At 57.0% G+C, this 20,737-nt stretch overlaps 2 protein-coding genes across 2 annotated transcripts in view; one reads left to right on the forward strand and one right to left on the reverse strand.

Moving 5' to 3' along the window:
- Positions 1 to 1,201, forward strand: part of RPUSD4 (RNA pseudouridine synthase D4) — a 9,604-nt gene extending 8,403 nt beyond the window's left edge. Inside the window, exon 7 of the mRNA XM_075318700.1 lies at positions 716 to 1,201. Within this exon, the coding sequence (XP_075174815.1) occupies positions 716 to 937 (222 nt within the window). The 3' untranslated portion in view covers positions 938 to 1,201. The remainder of the gene's footprint in view (positions 1 to 715) is intronic.
- SLC5A2 (solute carrier family 5 member 2) overlaps positions 952 to 20,737 on the reverse strand; it is a 207,725-nt gene continuing 187,939 nt past the window's right edge. The window contains 3 exon segments of the mRNA XM_075318698.1: positions 952 to 1,121; positions 6,194 to 6,254; positions 8,210 to 8,425. Coding sequence (XP_075174813.1) covers positions 979 to 1,121; positions 6,194 to 6,254; positions 8,210 to 8,425 — 420 coding nt within the window. The 3' untranslated portion in view covers positions 952 to 978.

Raw genomic sequence — 20,737 nt, forward strand, 5'->3', positions numbered from 1 at the left:
TACATGTCGGATCGGTGACTCTCGCTCCCGCCTGGGTTTGGTATGGACAGGCGGGCTGACGCCCCATACTCTCTCCCTCACGGGTACATGTCGGATTGGTGACGCTCGCTCCCTCAGGGGTACGTGTCGGATCGGTGACTCTCGCTCCCGCCTGGGTTTGGTATGGACAGGCGGGCTGACGCCCCATACTCTCTCCCTCACGGGTACATGTCGGATCGGTGACGCTCGCTCCCGCCTGGGTTTGGTATGGACAGGCGGGCTGACGCCCCATACTCTCTCCCTCACGGGTACATGTCGGATTGGTGACGCTCGCTCCATCAGGGGTACGTGTCGGATCGGTGACTCTCGCTCCCGCCTGGGTTTGGTATGGACAGGCGGGCTGACGCCCCATACTCTCTCCCTCACGGGTACATGTCGGATCGGTGACTCTCGCTCCTGCCTGGGTTTGGTATGGACCGGCGGGCTGACGCTCGGCCTTTGGTGCTGTCTAATGTCAACAACAGCTGTCTCTTCCACCCTGCGCTCTCTCTAGGAGTCAAGCATCAGTTACGGGCTCATCTTGCCCTCGCATTGAACTGTCCAGTTCTTGGAGACCACAAGTATTCACACTGGGGCCGCCTGGCCCCGCAGGTAATGGCCGCTCCCGGGTTGTGTGACTGCCCCCTGACCTGTTGTGTAGTGATGAATGTACTAATCCCTCTCTTGCTCCCTGCAGAAGCTGCCGCAGCCGCTGCTTCACGCGCTTTCTGTGACGCCACCGCAGACGCGCTCCATTCTCCTCCATCTTCACGCTGCTCAGATCACACTGCCGCTCTCAGATGGGCGTGATCCTATCATTTTGCGCTGTGCTCCCCCCAAACACTTCCTGCGGACCCTACGTAAGCTGCAGCTCCCGGCCCCTGATTTTCAGGGCTGTGAGGACCCCCAGAACACATAGGCAATGGCGCAGGTGGAGAAGTCTTTATTGTTACAGCCGCCTCAAGCGTAATAAGCCCAGAGGAAGATGGCGCAGCTCATCAGGACCATGGCGTTGGCGTTCACCAGGCGGGCATGGCTGGGCGTCTCCTGGATGTCGGGGAGAGCAGAACCACCCTTGTCCTGTGTCCTGGAATCATGGAGTCCTGCGCAGAGGAAACATAATGTGACTGGAGCGTGGCTCGCTTTCTGCTGGATCTTACCCGAAATAAAACTTTTTATTTTGTGCATTGGAAAAACATAGATCCCGAGGTGTGGTAGAGTTGGGGGGGCCTCACTAAGGCGGGGTACGGACGGGGTCACTGTAGAGGCAGCAGCGAGTGTTTCTGCGGCTGAATGGTCCCGCTCAATATCCACCGTGTAACCCACGCCGGTGCCACACCGAGGCTGCGCTGCAAAAGGCGGCGAACATGCTACCGCCTGTGTGAGTGCGCTGGCATCGTAGCTCGGGTGACTTAACAGTAAATGCCACATTTGGGGGTAACACAGGTGCACCTCAAGAAATTATATCATCAAAAGGTTACTTTCAGTAATTCCATACAAAAAGGGAAATGCATCTACTATATAGAGCTGTTATTCATCTATTCCTATAATATAGAGTCGTAATACACAGGCCGAGGTGTGTATATAATATATAACCTCTATATTAGGTGTCTATATTATGCAAGATGTGGACTCGGATTGAATTGATGATGTTCTGCAACTTTGTAAGTCACTTTTTTTCTCTACTCATTCCATTTTCGAGATAAAAATTCTAACTCCGTTGTTTTCCACCAGGTGGCGCTATAGGTGGTTTCATTGTGTAGCACATGGCTACTTTACTATACCTAGACACCACTTCTATGCCTATAGCTGCCGCCATTCTCAAGTTAATGGCGGTGGACAGGATATGGGTGGACGCACTGTATATAGGTGCAGTGGACAGGATATGGGTGGACACACTGTATATAGGTGCAGTGGACAGGATATGGGTGGACACACTGTATATAGGTGCAGTTGGACAGGATATGGGTGGACACACTGTATATAGGTGCAGTGGACAGGATATGGGTGGACACACTGTATATAGGTGCGGTGTATACAGGATACGGGTGGACGCGCGCTGTGTATAGGTGCGGTGTATACAGGATATGGGTGGACACACTGTATACAGGATACGGGTGGACGCGCGCTGTGTATAGGTGCGGTGTATACAGGATACGGGTGGACGCGCGCTGTGTATAGGTGCGGTGGATACGGGTGGACGCGCGCTGTGTATAGGTGCGGTGGATACGGGTGGACGCGCGCTGTGTATAGGTGCGGTGGATACGGGTGGACGCGCGCTGTGTATAGGTGCGGTGGATACGGGTGGACGCGCGCTGTGTATAGGTGCGGTGGATACGGGTGGACGCGCGCTGTGTATAGGTGCGGTGGATACGGGTGGACGCGCGCTGTGTATAGGTGCGGTGGATACGGGTGGACGCGCGCTGTGTATAGGTGCGGTGGATACAGGATATGGGTGGAGCACAGCCAGGTAGGTATCAAAGACATGCTGTAATAGCTGCACTGTGCACTAGTCATACAGGCAGCTCCCCGGCAGCTTCTCCCCGCCCGCTGACAGTGACTGACAGCTATCTGCCTATGTGTGCTGTGCACTAGTCATACAGGCGGCTTCCCAGCAGCTTCTCCCCGCCCGCTGACAGTGACTGACAGCTCTGCCTATGTGTGCTGTATACTAGTCATACAGGCGGCTCTCTGGCAGCTTCTCCCCGCCTGCTGACAGTGACTGACAGCTATCTGCCTATGTGTGCTGTATACTAGTCATACAGGCGGCTTCCCAGCAGCTTCTCCCCGCCCGCTGACAGTGACTGACAGCTCTGCCTATGTGTGCTGTATACTAGTCATACAGGCAGCTCCCCGGCAGCTTCTCCCCGCCCGCTGACAGTGACTGACAGCTATCTGCCTATGTGTGCTGTGCACTAGTCATACAGGCGGCTTCCCAGCAGCTTCTCCCCGCCCGCTGACAGTGACTGACAGCTCTGCCTATGTGTGCTGTATACTAGTCATACAGGCGGCTCCCCGGCAGCTTCTCCCCGCCTGCTGACAGTGACTGACAGCTCTCTGTCTATGTGTGCTGTATACTAGTCATACAGGCGGCTTCCCAGCAGCTTCTCCCCGCCCGCTGACAGTGACTGACAGCTCTGCCTATGTGTGCTGTGCACTAGTCATACAGGCAGCTCCCCGGCAGCTTCTCCCCGCCCGCTGACAGTGACTGACAGCTATCTGCCTATGTGTGCTGTGCACTAGTCATACAGGCGGCTTCCCAGCAGCTTCTCCCCGCCCGCTGACAGTGACTGACAGCTATCTGCCTATGTGTGCTGTATACTAGTCATACAGGCGGCTTCCCAGCAGCTTCTCCCCGCCCGCTGACAGTGACTGACAGCTCTGCCTATGTGTGCTGTATACTAGTCATACAGGCGGCTCTCTGGCAGCTTCTCCCCGCCTGCTGACAGTGACTGACAGCTCTGCCTATGTGTGCTGTATACTAGTCATACAGGCGGCTCTCTGGCAGCTTCTCCCCACCTGCTGACAGTGACTGACAGCTCTGCCTATGTGTGCTGTGCACTAGTCATACAGGCGGCTTCCCAGCAGCTTCTCCCCGCCCGCTGACAGTGACTGACAGCTCTGCCTATGTGTGCTGTATACTAGTCATACAGGCGGCTCTCTGGCAGCTTCTCCCCGCCTGCTGACAGTGACTGACAGCTATCTGCCTATGTGTGCTGTATACTAGTCATACAGGCGGCTTCCCAGCAGCTTCTCCCCGCCCGCTGACAGTGACTGACAGCTCTGCCTATGTGTGCTGTATACTAGTCATACAGGCGGCTCCCCGGCAGCTTCTCCCCGCCTGCTGACAGTGACTGACAGCTCTCTGTCTATGTGTGCTGTATACTAGTCATACAGGCGGCTTCCCAGCAGCTTCTCCCCGCCCGCTGACAGTGACTGACAGCTCTGCCTATGTGTGCTGTGCACTAGTCATACAGGCAGCTCCCCGGCAGCTTCTCCCCGCCCGCTGACAGTGACTGACAGCTATCTGCCTATGTGTGCTGTGCACTAGTCATACAGGCGGCTTCCCAGCAGCTTCTCCCCGCCCGCTGACAGTGACTGACAGCTATCTGCCTATGTGTGCTGTATACTAGTCATACAGGCGGCTTCCCAGCAGCTTCTCCCCGCCCGCTGACAGTGACTGACAGCTCTGCCTATGTGTGCTGTATACTAGTCATACAGGCGGCTCTCTGGCAGCTTCTCCCCGCCTGCTGACAGTGACTGACAGCTCTGCCTATGTGTGCTGTATACTAGTCATACAGGCGGCTCTCTGGCAGCTTCTCCCCACCTGCTGACAGTGACTGACAGCTCTGCCTATGTGTGCTGTGCACTAGTCATACAGGCGGCTTCCCAGCAGCTTCTCCCCGCCCGCTGACAGTGACTGACAGCTCTGCCTATGTGTGCTGTATACTAGTCATACAGGCGGCTTCCCAGCAGCTTCTCCCCGCCTGCTGACAGTGACTGACAGCTCTGCCTATGTGTGCTGTATACTAGTCATACAGGCGGCTTCCCAGCAGCTTCTCCCCGCCCGCTGACAGTGACTGACAGCTATCTGCCTATGTGTGCTGTATACTAGTCATACAGGCGGCTTCCCAGCAGCTTCTCCCCGCCCGCTGACAGTGACTGACAGCTCTGCCTATGTGTGCTGTGCACTAGTCATACAGGCGGCTCCCTGGCAGCTTCTCCCTGCCTGCTGACAGTGACTGACAGCTCTATGTGTGCTGTGCACTAGTCATACAGGCGGCTCTCTGGCAGCTTCTCCCCACCTGCTGACAGTGACTGACAGCTCTGCCTATGTGTGCTGTATACTAGTCATACAGGCGGCTTCCCAGCAGCTTCTCCCCGCCTGCTGACAGTGACTGACAGCTCTGCCTATGTGTGCTGTGCACTAGTCATACAGGCGGCTTCCCAGCAGCTTCTCCGCGCCTGCTGACAGTGACTGACAGCTCTGCCTATGTGTGCTGTATACTAGTCATACAGGCGGCTTCCCAGCAGCTTCTCCGCGCCTGCTGACAGTGACTGACAGCTCTGCCTATGTGTGCTGTATACTAGTCATACAGGCGGCTCCCCAGCAGCTTCTCCGCGCCTGCTGACAGTGACTGACAGCTCTGCCTATGTGTGCTGTATACTAGTCATACAGGCGGCTTCCCGGCAGCTTCTCCCCGCCTGCTGACAGTGACTGACAGCTCTGCCTATGTGTGCTGTATACTAGTCATACAGGCGGCTCCCTGGCAGCTTCTCCCCGCCTGCTGACAGTGACTGACAGCTCTGCCTATGTGTGCTGTATACTAGTCATACAGGCGGCTTCCCGGCAGCTTCTCCCCGCCTGCTGACAGTGACTGACAGCTCTGCCTATGTGTGCTGTATACTAGTCATACAGGCGGCTCCCTGGCAGCTTCTCCCCGCCTGCTGACAGTGACTGACAGCTCTGCCTATGTGTGCTGTGCACTAGTCATACAGGCGGCTCCCCGGCAGCTTCTCCCCGCCTGCTGACAGTGACTCACAGCTCTCTGCCTCCACGGCTGGCGGGAGAAGCCAGATGAATGAAAAGTTGTGCGGGGACTATAAGCCCGAAGGTGCCATTATAGAGGAGGCTTCAGGTCGGCAGCGCTGGAGGAGCGATGGGCTCCTGATGAAACGGCCTGTCAGCTTAGGGCCTCGTGCAGATGGTCAGCATTTGGTGAGCTTTTTACCCCCGTATTTGTAGCCAGGACCAGGAGCGAGTGATACATGCAGCAGCGGCGCCGCCGAGTGCCTGAGACGCTTCTTCTGATGGTCCCACTCCTGGCTTTGGCTGCAAATACTGAATGTGTACACGAGGTGGAAAGCAGCGCTTACAAGCTCCATAACAAACCACGTGGAAACCATGCCATTACAAATCGTTTCCAGTGCGGAGGAATTTTTCCCAGGTCCTTGATTTTACCGTCACTTTAAGTGAAATTGCAAAGTTGAAAAAACAGTGTATTTTTGCGGCGCAGTGTCAGCGCACGACGCTTCGCCTCGTTGTTTGGGCTGATTTTGGCTGCCAGGAGTAGTCTTAATCCAGATCGGTTATTGACGGTGAGAAGCGGTGACCATGGCGCGGCTGCAGCCGGTGATTACACATGAAGAGCAGGATTTGCCATTTTTCTCCTACCTGAACTTGCCGTCCCCTGCGGCTCCGGACTGTGACGGAGGCTGAACACCAGGCGACGAAGCTGTGAAGAGACGGGCAGTGTGAACACGTGCGGCTGCGGTCCCTGTGCTTCCCTGCACTATTACACACAGGGGGGCACAGCTGCATACATGGATCCCTATCCTTAGTATGTAGCCACACCGGGGAGGGAGCACCATGACTGCGGCACTGCTGCATACATGGATCCCTATCCTTAGTACGTAGCCACACCGGGGAGGGGGCACCATGACCGCGGCACTGCTGCATGCCTGGATCCCTATCCTTAGTATGTAGCCACACAGGTGGGCACCATGACCGCGGCACAGCTGCATACATGGATCCCTATCCTTAGTATGTAGTCACACGGGGGCACCATGACCGTGGCACTGCTGCATACATGGATCCCTATCCTTAGTATGTAGCCACACAGGTGGGCACCATGACCGTGGCACTGCTGCATACATGGATCCCTATCCTTAGTATGTAGCCACACAGGTGGGCACCATGACCGCGGCACAGCTGCATACATGGATCCCTATCCTTAGTACGTAGCCACACCGGGGAGGGGGCACCATGACCGCGGCACTGCTGCATACATGGATCCCTATCCTTAGTATGTAGCCACACAGGTGGGCACCATGACCGCGGCACAGCTGCATACAGGGATCCCTATCCTTAGTATGTAGTCACACAGGGGGGCACCATGACCGCGGCACAGCTGCATACATGGATCCCTATCCTTAGTATGTAGTCACACGGGGGCACCATGACCGTGGCACTGCTGCATACATGGATCCCTATCCTTAGTATGTAGCCACACAGGGGGGCACCATGACCGCGGCACAGCTGCATACATGGATCCCTATCCTTAGTATGTAGCCACACAGGTGGGCACCATGACCGTGGCACTGCTGCATACATGGATCCCTATCCTTAGTATGTAGCCACACAGGTGGGCACCATGACCGCGGCACAGCTGCATACATGGATCCCTATCCTTAGTATGTAGTCACACAGGGGGGCACCATGACCGCGGCACAGCTGCATACAGGGATCCCTATCCTTAGTATGTAGTCACACTGGGGGGCACCATGACCGCGGCACAGCTGCATACATGGATCCCTATCCTTAGTATGTAGCCACACAGGGGGGCACCATGACCGTGGCACTGCTGCATACATGGATCCCTATCCTTAGTATGTAGCCACACAGGGGGGCACCATGACCGTGGCACTGCTGCATACATGGATCCCTATCCTTAGTATGTAGCCACACAGGGGGGCACCATGACCGTGGCACTGCTGCATACATGGATCCCTATCCTTAGTATGTAGCCACACCGGGGAGGGGGCACCATGACCGCGGCACAGCTGCATGCATGGATCCCTATCCTTAGTATGTAGTCACACCGGGGAGGGCACCATGACCGCGGCACTGCTGCATACATGGATCCCTATCTTTAGTATGTAGCCACACAGGGGGGGCACCATGACCGCGGCACTGCTGCATACATGGATCCCTATCTTTAGTATGTAGCCACACAGGGGGGCACCATGACCGTGGCACAGCTGCATACATGGATCTCTATCCTTAGTATGTAGTCACACCAGGGCACCATGACCGCGGCACAACTGCATACAGGGATCCCTATCCTTAGTATGTAGCCACACAGGGGGGCACCATGACCGCGGCACAGCTGCATACATGGATCCATATCCTTAGTATGTAGCCACATAGGGGGGCACCATGACCGTGGCACAGCTGCATACATGGATCCCTATCCTTAGTATGTAGTCACACCGGGGGGGGCACCATGACCGCAGCACAGCTGCATACATGGATCCCTATCCTTAGTATGTAGCCATATGGCGCAGTAATCGAGGGCTACGGGGTGGATACATGTGGAATTACAGTAAAGTGGGGCACACATTGTCCATAGGGTCATAAATCGCCTGTTTATGGAGGGAATGGTTTCTGTACCTCCTCGGCGTTACTCACCTGCGACTCCGGGATGGGCGCTGTGCAGTAGGATACCGCACAGATAATGAGCGCAGTACAAAAGAAAAGGATAATGGCAAAGTAGAGGTAATGCACCCCACAGATCAGCGCCGGACACGAACTCGGGGCAGAGCAGCTTCCAGTACCAAACATGAATTCCGGCACCATGCGGCACAGGCCCAGAATGAGGCCCCCGATCAGTCCCCAAAAAGCCCCCTGTGGAGAGAAACAGATGAAAGCACCACAGCAGGTGGATCCCAAAGACTCCCATTACAAGACATGGTGTCCATTGGCTTCCAGCATCCCCGAAATCATCACCTTGTGACACCCTAAACCGTCCTGAGTCCCCCAGATGTGATGCCCGGGGCCAGATTAAGGTTGGTGGGGACCCCGGGGCTCGAGCCCCACAAGCCCCGCCTATAAACCGGCCCTGGTGATGCCACACAATTGCAATATCCTCACTTCAGAACTAAGTACACCCTCTTCAGAATATGCTTTACATAACACAGAAAATGTGGTCCTTAGTCAGATGTAAGGAGTGCCATTGTCACAATGCAGAAGCCGTGTGTGAACTGCAGTACCCCCGAAATCCTATAGAGGCAGTAATGGTAGACGAAACTACCGATGCCCTTGATTGGTGGTTCGTCAGCACGTGGCATTGTGGCCTGAATGCTCCACCAGAGAGGGAGGACACCAGCAATCCTCCTACAGAGGCCACCTGGTGCCCATCCATCTGGGAAGGGTTATCAGGCCATTTCAGAACAATTTGGAGCCCATCATTCCACAAAGGGAATGATTTTCATTTCAGGACAGCTGACAAGTCTTCCCAGGAGTGGACATCCCTGCAAATTCACCCCGATACTGGACTGGTCACTGCTCAGAGACATTGCAAAAAAAAAAGACCTACAGCTCAGACTCTAAAGGCCTCAGTCAACCTCATGGCAGTAGAATAAGTATGTTTGTAAGGGTGCCCAGAAGAAACGTACAAAGAAGGCTGTGCGCCGAAACGCGTGAACGCGTGTCTGTGCCCCTGGGCGGGCGACTGCCTATGAGCCCATTTGTTGATGTAGTTTCTCTCCGGGATTAACACCTTTATGTTGTTGGACTTCATGATGCTTTAATATTGGGCTCTCGCTGACGCTTCGCCTCTGTGTGCTGCCCCCCATGGTGAGATCTATACATTACATGGAGTGTGCACTCCTCCTTTTTATCCCCGTTTCTCCCTTTATTTGGGCCCTGATGATTGGAGGTCACACGGCTCTGCGTGGACCTTGGGGTTTTCTGTTCCTTTGTTTCTAGTGCATGGAGTATATTAGTCCTCATTATATGTGTAGTGTTAGATTGGAATCACACATCTCGGATTGTATAGATTGCGATGCACTTCTTATATTAAAGAGAACATGGCAGAACTGACAAATACCCGGGCAGATGGCGTTCACCCTCGGATACTGAGGGAGCTGAGCTCAGTGATGACAGACCGCTGTATTTCATCCTCTTAGACTCGCTTGGAACAGGGTTGGTGCCTCAGGATTGGAGAATGGCTGACGTGGTACCGATATTTAGGAGAGGTAAGGGGGAGATCCAGGTAACGACCGTTCGGTCAGTGTGACATCAGGGGTGTGCAAGGTGTGAGGGCATTATAAGAGAAGACATACAGCGATATCTAAGGCCCCCTTCACACGTCCGTGAAACACGTGCGTGTTTTGTCCGTTTCCGTATATACCGGAGACACGGACAAACGTTCACCAATGTTAATCTATGTTTGAGGACACGTGCGTTATTTCATAATGTCCGTGTCCGTGATCCGTATGTGTTTCCGTTTTGCACGGAAGCATGTCCGTTTTCTGCACGGAACATGCACACGCAGACACCATAAAAGTCAATGGTTATGTGCGCACAATACGTGACACGGATGCATCTCTGTATGCTCCGTGTACGTTTTGTGCTTTTTTCTAGCGCTGTCGGTCATTCTTTCTTTTCCTGTCTATGTCGGTCAATCTCCCTCAGTTCGTCGGTCGGTCTCTCTCTGTCTGTCTGTCCCTCTCTCGCTGTCTGTCGGTCAGTCTCCCCCCTCATTACTTACCGATCCCCGGGGCGGCGATGCACTGCTGTTCACTAAACTCCGGCGGCTTTTCCTCTTTTAAAAAAGCCGGACGCTCATTAAACAATCTCGTATTCCCTGCTTTCCCCGCCCACCGGCGCCTATGATTGGTTGCAGTTAGACACGCCCCCATGCTGATTGACAGCTGTCTCACTGCAACCAATCACAGCCGCCAGGGGGCGGGACTATACTGTGCAGTGAAAAAAATAAATAAATTAAAAAAAAAACGACATGCAGTCCCCCCCCCATTTTGATACCAGCCAGGGTGAAGTCACACGGCTGAAGGCTGGTATTCTCAGGATGGGGAGCTCCACGTTATGGGGAGCCCCCCAGCTTAACGATATCAGCCAGCAGCCGCCCAGAATTGCCGCATACAATAGATGCGACTGTTCTGGGACTCTACCCGGCTCTTCCCGATTGGCCCTGGTGCGTTGGCAATCGGGGTAATAAGGAGTTAATGGCAGCCCATAGCTGCCACTAAATCCTAGATTAATCATGTCAGGCGTCTCCCCGAAATACCTTCCATGATTAATCTGTAAGTTACAGTAAATAAACACACACACCCGAACAATCCTTTATTAGAAGTAAAAAACACAAACACATTCCCTCATCACCAATTTATTAGCCCCAACAAAGCCCTCCATGTCCGGCGTAATCCACGGACCTCCAGCGTCGCATCCAGCTCTGCTGCATGAAGATGACAGGAGCTGCTGAAGACACCACCGCTCCTGTCAACTCCACGCAGCAAAAGAGGTGAGTAGCGCGATCAGCTGAGCTGTCACTGAGGTCAATCGCGCCCACCGCTGGATACAGCTGATCGCGCTACTCACCTCAGTGACAGCTCAGCTGATCGCGCTATTCCCTTCATTAGCTGCGTGGAGCTGACAAAAGTGGCTGTGTATTCTGCTGCTCCTGTCACCTTCATGCAGCAGAGCTGGATGCGACGCTGGAGGTCCGTGGATTACGCCGGACATGGAGGGCTTTATTGGGGTTAATAAACTGGTGATGAGGGAATTTGTTTGTGTTTTTTATTTCTAATAAAGGATTGTTCGGGGGTGTGTGTGTTTATTTACTGTCACTTACAGGTTAATCATGGTATCTCGGGGAGACGCCTGACATGATTAATCTAGGACTTATTGGCAGCTATGGGCTGCCATTAACTCCATATTACCCCGATTGCCAACGCACCAGGGCCAATCGGGAAGAGCTGGGTAGAGTCCCAGAACAGTCGCATCTATTGTATGCGGCCATTCTTGGCGGCTGCTGGCTGATATTGTTAGACTGGGGGGCTCCCCATAACGTGGAGCTTCCCATCCTGAGAATACCAGCCTTCAGCCGTGTGACTTTACCCTGGCTGGTATCAAAATGGGGGGGACCGCACGCTGTTTTTTTTTAATTATTTATTTTTTTCACTGTACAGTATAGTTCCGCCCCCCCCGGCGGCTGTGATTGGTTGCAGTGAGACAGCTGTCAATCAGCGTGGGGGCGTGTATAACTGCAACCAATCATAGGCGCCGGTGGGCGGGGAAAGCAGGGAATACAAGATTGTTTAATGAGCTGCCGGCTTTTTCAAAAGAGGAAAAGCCGCCGGTGTTTAGAGAACAGCCGTGCAGCGCCGCACTGGTGATCGGGGAACGGTGAGTATGAGAGAGGGGTACTCCATTCAGTCACTCGGGGGATTAGCAGTCACCGGTGAGTCCTTCATTGGTGACCGCTAATCAGGACGCGACACAGACAGAGCCGCAGCATGACAATGAAGTCGGGTGAAGTTCACCCCAGTTCATTCTCTACGCGCGACTCTGTCTGCTGTCAGCGGGTATGTATCTACGACATTGTGCATCACAAACACGCAGAAATTCACACGGACAACACATGTCAGTTATTTCTCTCACGCATAAACGGACAACCAACACGCGCACACGGCTAGCATACGGCATTCACACAGATGGCACACGGACACAAAAAAAGGACACAAAAACGGACGTAACACACGTGCGTGTTTTTACACGGTCGTGTGAAGGGGGCCTCAGAGAGGGTAATATAACAACTGACAGACAGCATGGATTCATGAGATAAGTGGTGTCTGACCAACATGCTGGGTGTCTATGAGGGGGTAAGTGCAGATCTGAATATTGGTAATGCAGCTGATGGGATTTATCTGACCCTGCGCCACATCACAGCCGTATACTGAAGCCCCAGAAGACGCGACCGGGCGACACTATAAGCAGATAAGTGAGAAACTGGCTAAAAGAGGAAACAAAAAGTCATAAATGGTATATTCTCTAAATGGGCTATAGTCAGCAGTGGGGGACGCAGGGATCTGTACTGGGAGCAGTGGGGGCCGCAGGGATCTGTACTGGGAGCAGTGGGGGCCGCAGGGATCTGTACTGGGAGCAGTGGGGGCCGCAGGGATCTGTACTGGGAGCAGTGGGGGCCGCAGGGATCTGTACTGGGAGCAGTGGGGGCCGCAGGGATCTGTACTGGGAGCGGTGGGGGCCGCAGGGATCTGTACTGGGAGCGGTGGGAACCGCAGGGATCTGTACTGGGAGCGGTGGGAACCGCAGGGATCTGTACTGGGAGCAGTGGGGGCCGCAGGGATCTGTACTGGGAGCAATGGGAACCGCTGGGATCTGTACTTGGAACAGTGGGGGCCGCAGGGATCTGTACTGGGAGCAGTGGGGGCCGCAGGGATCTGTACTGGGAGCAATGGCAACCGCTGGGATCTGTACTGGGAGCAGTGGGGGCCGCAGGGATCTGTGCTGGGAGCAGTGGTGGCCGCAGGGATCTGTACTGGGAGCAATGGGAACCGCAGGGATCTGTACTGGGAGCGGTGGGAACCGCAGGGATCTGTACTGGGAGAAGTGGGGGCCGCAGGGATCTGTACTGGGAGCAATGGGGGCCGCAGGGATCTGTACTGGGAGCAGTGGGGACCGCAGGGATCTGTACTGGGAGCAGTGGGAACTGCAGAGATCTGTACTGGGAGCAGTTGGGACCGCAGGGATCTGTACTGGGAGCAGTGGGAACTGCAGGGATCTGTACTGGGAGCAGTGGAGACCACAGGGATCTGTACTGGGAGCAGTGGAGACCACAGGGATCTGTACTGGGAGCAGTGGGGGCCGCAGGGATCTGTACTGGGAGCAGTGGGAACTGCAGGGATCTGTACTGGGAGCAGTGGGGGCCGCAAGGATCTGTACTGGGAGCAGTGGGGGCCGCAGGGATCTGTACTGGGAGCAGTGGGGGCCGCAGGGATCTGTACTGGGAGCAGTGGGGACCGCAGGGATCTGTACTGGGAGCAGTGGGGGCCGCAGGGATCTGAACTGGGAGCAGTGGGGGCCGCAGGGATCTGTACTGGGAGCAGTGGGGACCGCAGGGATCTGTACTGGGAGCAGTGGGGGCCGCAGGGATCTGAACTGGGAGCAGTGGGGGCCGCAGGGATCTGTACTGGGAGCAATGGCAACCGCTGGGATCTGTACTGGGAGCAGTGGGGGCCGCAGGGATCTGTGCTGGGAGCAGTGGTGGCCGCAGGGATCTGTACTGGGAGCAATGGGAACCGCAGGGATCTGTCCTGGGAGCAGTGGGGACCGCAGGGATCTGTACTGGGAGCAGTGAGGTCCGCAGGGATCTGTACTGGGAGCAGTGGGAACTGCAGGGATCTGTACTGGGAGCAATGGCAACCGCTGGGATCTGTACTGGGAGCAGTGGGGGCCGCAGGGATCTGTGATGTAAGCAGTGGTGGCCGCAGGGATCTGTACTGGGAGCAATGGGAACCGCAGGGATCTGTACTGGGAGCAGTGGGGACCGCAGGGATCTGTACTGGGAGCAGTGGAGACCACAGGGATCTGTACTGGGAGCAGTGGGGACCGCAGGGATCTGTACTGGGAGCAGTGGGGGCCGCAGGGATCTGTACTGGGAGCAGTGGGGACCGCAGAGATCTCTACTGGGAGCGGTGGGGGCCGCTGGGATCTGTACTGGGAGCAGTCGGGGCCGCAGGGATCTGTACTGGGAGCAGTGGGGGCCGCATGGATCTGTACTGGGAGCAATGGGAACCCCTGTGATCTGTACTGGGAGCAGTGGGGGCCGCAGGGATCTGTACTGGGAGCAGTGGGGACTGCAGGGATCTGTACGGGGAGCAGTGGGGACCGCAGGGATCTGTACTGGGAGCAGTGGGGGCCGCAGGGATCTGTACTGGGAGCAGTGGGGACCGCAGGGATCTGTACTGGGAGCAGTGGGGGCCGCAGGGATCTGTACTGGGAGCAGTGGGGGCCGCAGGGATCTGTACTGGGAGCAGTGGGGGCCGCAGGGATCTGTACTGGGAGCAGTGGGGACTGCAGGGATCTGTACTGGGAGCAGTGGGGACCGCAGGGATCTGTACTGGGAGCAGTGGGGACCGCAGGAATCTGTACTGGGAGCAGTGGGGAGCGCAGAGATCTGTACTGGGTGCAATGGGAACCGCTGGGATCTGTACTGGGAGCAATGGGAACCGCTGGGATCTGTACTGGGAGCAATGGGAACCGCTGGGATCTGTGCTGGGAGCAGTGGGGGCCGCAGAGATCTGTACTGGGAGCAATGGGAACCGCAGGGATCTGTACTGGGAGCAGTGGGGTCCGCAGGGATCTGTACTGGGAGCAGTGGGGGCCGCAGGGATCTTTACTGGGAGCAGTGGGGACCGCAGGGATCTGTACTGGGAGCAGTGGGGTCCGCAGGGATCTGTACTGGGAGCAGTGGGGTCCGCAGGGATCTGTACTGGGAGCAGTGGGGGCCGCAGGGATCTGTACTGGGAGCAGTGGGAGACGCAGGGATCTGTAATGGTAGCAGTGGGGGCAGCAGGGACCTGTACTGGGAGCAGTGGGGATTGCAGGGATCTGTACTGGGAGCAGTGGGGACCGCAGGGATCTGTACTGGGAGCAGTGGGGGCCGCAGGGATCTGTACTGGGAGCAGTGGGAACTGCAGGGATCTGTACTGGGAGCAGTGGGGGCCGCAGGGATCTGTACTGGGAGCAGTGGGGGCCACAGGGATCTGTACTGGGAGCAGTGGGGTCCGCAGGGATCTGTACTGGGAGCAGTGGGGTCCGCAGGGATCTGTACTGGGAGCAGTGGGGGCCGCAGGGATCTGTACTGGGAGCAGTGGGAGACGCAGGGATCTGTAATGGGAGCAGTGGGGGCAGCAGGGACCTGTACTGGGAGCAGTGGGGATTGCAGGGATCTGTACTGGGAGCAGTGGGGACCGCAGGGATCTGTACTGGGAGCAGTGGGAACTGCAGGGATCTGTACTGGGAGCAGTGGGGACCGCAGGGATCTGTACTGGGAGCAGTGGGAACTGCAGGGATCTGTACTGGGAGCAGTGGGGGCTGCAGGGATCTGTACTGGGAGCAGTGGGGACCGCAGGGATCTGTACTGGGAGCAGTGGGAACTGCAGGGATCTGTACTGGGAGCAGTGGGGGCTGCAGGGATCTGTACTGGGAGCAGTGGGGGCCACAGCGATCTGTACTGAGAGCAGTGGGGGCCGCAGGGATCTGTACTGGGAGCAATGGGAACCGCTGGGATCTGTACTGGGAGCAGTGGGGGCCGCAGGGATCTGTACTGGGAGCAGTGGGGGCCGCAGGGATCTGTACTGGGAGCAATGGCAACCGCTGGGATCTGTACTGGGAGCAGTGGGGGCCGCAGGGATCTGTACTGGGAGCAGTGGGGGCCGCAGGGATCTGTACTGGGAGCAATGGGAACCGCAGGGATCTGTACTGGGAGCAGTGGGGGCCGCAGGGATCTGTACTGGGAGCAATGGCAACCGCTGGGATCTGTACTGGGAGCAGTGGGGGCCGCAGGGATCTGTGTTGGGAGCAGTGGTGGCCGCAGGGATCTGTACTGGGAGCAATGGGAACCGCAGGGATCTGTACTGGGAGCAGTGGGGACCGCAGGGATCTGTACTGGGAGCAGTGGGAACTGCAGGGATCTGTACTGGGAGCAGTGGGGACCGCAGGGATCTGTACTGGGAGCAGTGGGGACCGCAGGGATCTCTACTGAGAGCAGTGGGGGCCGCAGGGATCTGTACTGGGAGCAGTGGGGGCCGCAGGGATCTGTACTGGGAGCAGTGGGGACCGCAGGGATCTGTACTGGGAGCAGTGGGGACCGCAGAGATCTCTACTGGGAGCGGTGGGGGCCGCTGGGATCTGTACTGGGAGCAGTCGGGGCCGCAGGGATCTGTACTGGGAGCAGTGGGGGCCGCAGGGATCTGTACTGGGAGCAATGGCAACCGCTGGGATCTGTACTGGGAGCAATGGGAACTGCAGGGATCAGTACTGGGAGCAGTGGGGGCCGCAGGGATCTGTACTGGGAGCAGTGGGGACCGCAAAGATCTCTACTGGGAGCAGTGGGGACCGCAAAGATCTCTACTGGGAGAAGTGGGGGCCGCAGGGATCTGTACTGGGAGCAGTGGGGAGTGCAGGGATCTGTACTGGGTGCAATGGGAACCGCTGGGATCTGTACTGGGAGCAGTGGGGACCGCAGGGATCTGTACTGGGAGCAATGGGAACCGCAGGGATCTGTACTGGGAGCAGTGGGGTCTGCAGGGATCTGTACTGGGAGCAGTGGGGACCGCAGGGATCTGTACTGGGAGCAGTGGGGGCCGCAGGGATCTGTACTGGGAGCAGTGGGGGCCGCAGGGATCTGTACTGGGATCAGTGGGGGCCGCAGGGATCTGTACTGGGAGCAGTGGGGACCGCAGGGATCTGTACTGGGAGCAGTGGGGGCCGCAGGGACCGGTACTAGGAGCAGTGGGGGCCGCAGGGATCTGTACTGGGAGCAGTGGGGGCCGCAGGGATCTGTATTGGGAGCAGTGCCGGCCGCTGGGATCTGTACTGGGAGCAGTGGGGAGCGCAGGGATCTGTACTGGGAGCAGTGGGGACCGCAGTGATTTGTACTGGGAGCAGTGGGGACCGCAGGGATTTGTACTGGGAGCAGTGAGGACTGCAGGGATCTGTACTGGGAGCAGTGAGGACTGCAGGGATCTGTACTGGGAGCAGTGAGGACTGCAGGGATCTGTACTGGGAGCAGTGAGGACTGCAGGGATCTGTACTGGGAGCAGTGGGGAGCGCAGGGATCTGTACTGGGAGCAGTGGGGGCCGCAGGGATCTGTACTGGGATCAGTGGGGGCCGCAGGGATCTGTACTGGGAGCAGTGGGGACCGCAGGGATCTGTACTGGGAGCAGTGGGGGCCGCAGGGACCGGTACTAGGAGCAGTGGGGGCCGCAGGGATCTGTACTGGGAGCAGTGGGGGCCGCAGGGATCTGTATTGGGAGCAGTGCCGGCCGCTGGGATCTGTACTGGGAGCAGTGGGGAGCGCAGGGATCTGTACTGGGAGCAGTGGGGACCGCAGGGATTTGTACTGGGAGCAGTGGGGACCGCAGGGATTTGTACTGGGAGCAGTGAGGACTGCAGGGATCTGTACTGGGAGCAGTGAGGACTGCAGGGATCTGTACTGGGAGCAGTGAGGACTGCAGGGATCTGTACTGGGAGCAGTGAGGACTGCAGGGATCTGTACTGGGAGCAGTGGGGAGCGCAGGGATCTGTACTGGGAGCAGTGGGGACCGCAGGGATTTGTACTGGGAGCAGTGGGGACCGCAGGGATTTGTACTGGGAGCAGTGAGGACTGCAGGGATCTGTACTGGGAGCAGTGAGGACTGCAGGGATCTGTACTGGGAGCAGTGAGGACTGCAGGGATCTGTACTGGGAGCAGTGGGGAGCGCAGGGATCTGTACTGGGAGCAGTGGGGACCGCAGGGATTTGTACTGGGAGCAGTGGGGACCGCAGGGATTTGTACTGGGAGCAGTGGGGACCGCAGGGATCTGTACTGGGAGCAATGGGGTCCGCAGGGATCTGTACTGGGAGCAGTGGGAACCGCAGGGATCTGTACTGGGAGCAGTGGGGTCCGCAGGGATCTGTACTGGGAGCAGTGGGGACCGCAGGGATCTGTACTGGGAGCAGTGGGGGCTGCAGGGATTTGTACTGGGAGCAGTGGGGACCGCAGGGATCTGTACTGGGAGCAATGGGGTCCGCAGGGATCTGTACTGGGAGCAGTGGGGAGTGCAGGGATCTGTACTGGGTGCAATGGGAACCGCTGGGATCTGTACTGGGAGCAGTGGGGACCGCAGGGATCTGTACTGGGAGAAATGGGAACCGCAGGGATCTGTACTGGGAGCAGTGGGGTCTGCAGGGATCTGTACTGGGAGCAGTGGGGACCGCAGGGATCTGTACTGGGAGCAGTGGGGGCCGCAGGGATCTGTACTGGGAGCAGTGGGGGCCGCAGGGATCTGTACTGGGATCAGTGGGGGCCGCAGGGATCTGTACTGGGAGCAGTGGGGACCGCAGGGATCTGTACTGGGAGCAGTGGGGGCCGCAGGGACCGGTACTGGGAGCAGTGGGGGCCGCAGGGATCTGTACTGGGAGCAGTGGGGGCCGCAGGGATCTGTATTGGGAGCAGTGCCGGCCGCTGGGATCTGTACTGGGAGCAGTGGGGAGCGCAGGGATCTGTACTGGGAGCAGTGGGGACCGCAGGGATTTGTACTGGGAGCAGTGGGGACCGCAGGGATTTGTACTGGGAGCAGTGAGGACTGCAGGGATCTGTACTGGGAGCAGTGAGGACTGCAGGGATCTGTACTGGGAGCAGTGAGGACTGCAGGGATCTGTACTGGGAGCAGTGAGGACTGCAGGGATCTGTACTGGGAGCAGTGGGGAGCGCAGGGATCTGTACTGGGAGCAGTGGGGACCGCAGGGATTTGTACTGGGAGCAGTGGGGACCGCAGGGATTTGTACTGGGAGCAGTGAGGACTGCAGGGATCTGTACTGGGAGCAGTGAGGACTGCAGGGATCTGTACTGGGAGCAGTGGGGAGCGCAGGGATTTGTACTGGGAGCAGTGGGGACCGCAGGGATTTGTACTGGGAGCAGTGGGGACCGCAGGGATCTGTACTGGGAGCAATGGGGTCCGCAGGGATCTGTACTGGGAGCAGTGGGGGCCGCAGGGATCTGTACTGGGAACAGTGGGGTCCGCAGGGATCTGTACTGGGAGCAGTGGGGACCGCAGGGATCTGTACTGGGAGCAGTGGGGGCTGCAGGGATTTGTACTGGGAGCAGTGGGGACCGCAGGGATCTGTACTGGGAGCAATGGGGTCCGCAGGGATCTGTACTGGGAGCAGTGGGGTCCGCAGGGATCTGTACTGGGAGCAGTGGGGGCTGCAGGGATCTGTACTGGGAGCAGTGGGGGCCGCAGGGATTTGTACTGGGAGCAGTGGGGACCGCAGGGATCTGTACTGGGAGCAGTGGGAACCGCAGGGATCTGTACTGGGAGCAGTGGGAACCGCATGGATCTGTACTGGGAGCAGTGGTGACCGCAGGGATCTGTACTGGGAGCAGTGGGGTTAGGGTCAGTGTTGCTGCTCTCCTTCGGTGGCCGTTGTGCTCCTCGGGGGAGGTGCGCTGCTTTCTTAGGGGAGGGGGGGGTGCTGCGGTTGGATTTGGCACTGTATGGAGGGCTTCTATTGGATTTATATGTATTCGGAGCACTGCCCCTCGGCCACTCGAGAGGACAGTGGAGATTCGTGGCCAGCTCACACCCGCGGTCAGTGTGGTGGGGATGGACCACTTCAGCTTATTTTCCAGCCACCTTGCCAGTTGCCATGTACTACAGCACCACACTTTTCTAGAGTCAAATGTAAGGCCGTGGATTCAACAGCTGAAGATTGGACGAAGCAGAATCGCGTCACAAGACCAGGATCCTGAGCATGGCAGCAAGTCTGCACCAGAAAGACTGAAAAACTGAAGAATGGTGTGCTGCAGCAGCTGAGTCACAGCCCCGACCCCATAGAAATGGTGCTGGAGCGGAGCCGTGGAGAAACGATCACCCACAAATCAGTGCACGGAAGGAACAAATACTCAAAAGATCTTTACTGCTCGATATCACTGCTAAAGCCACAAATACCAGCTACAAAGCCACGAATACCAGCTACAAAGCCATGAATACCAGGTAAAAAGCCACGAATACCAGCTACAAAGCAACGAATACCAGCTACAAAGCAACGAATACCAGCTACAAAGCAACGAATACCAGCTACAAAGCCACGAATACCAGCTACAAAGCTACGAATACCAGCTACAAAGCCGCGAACACCAGCTACAAAGCAACAAATACCAGCTACAAAGCCACGAATGCCAGCTATAAAGCAACGAATACCAGCTACAAAGCCACGAATACCAGCTACGAAGCCACAAATACCAGCTACAAATCCACAAATACCAGATATAATGCCACAGGGACTTCCAGCTACAAATCCTCGGGGCCACGTCATGCTCTCACAAGGCCACAAAGCCACGAATTACAGGTACAAATCCACAAATACCAGCTATGAAGCTACAAATACCAGCTACAAAGCCACAAATA

This window comes from Anomaloglossus baeobatrachus, chromosome 7 (assembly GCF_048569485.1).
Source record: "Anomaloglossus baeobatrachus isolate aAnoBae1 chromosome 7, aAnoBae1.hap1, whole genome shotgun sequence".
In the NCBI taxonomy this organism is placed as follows: domain Eukaryota; kingdom Metazoa; phylum Chordata; class Amphibia; order Anura; family Aromobatidae; genus Anomaloglossus; species Anomaloglossus baeobatrachus.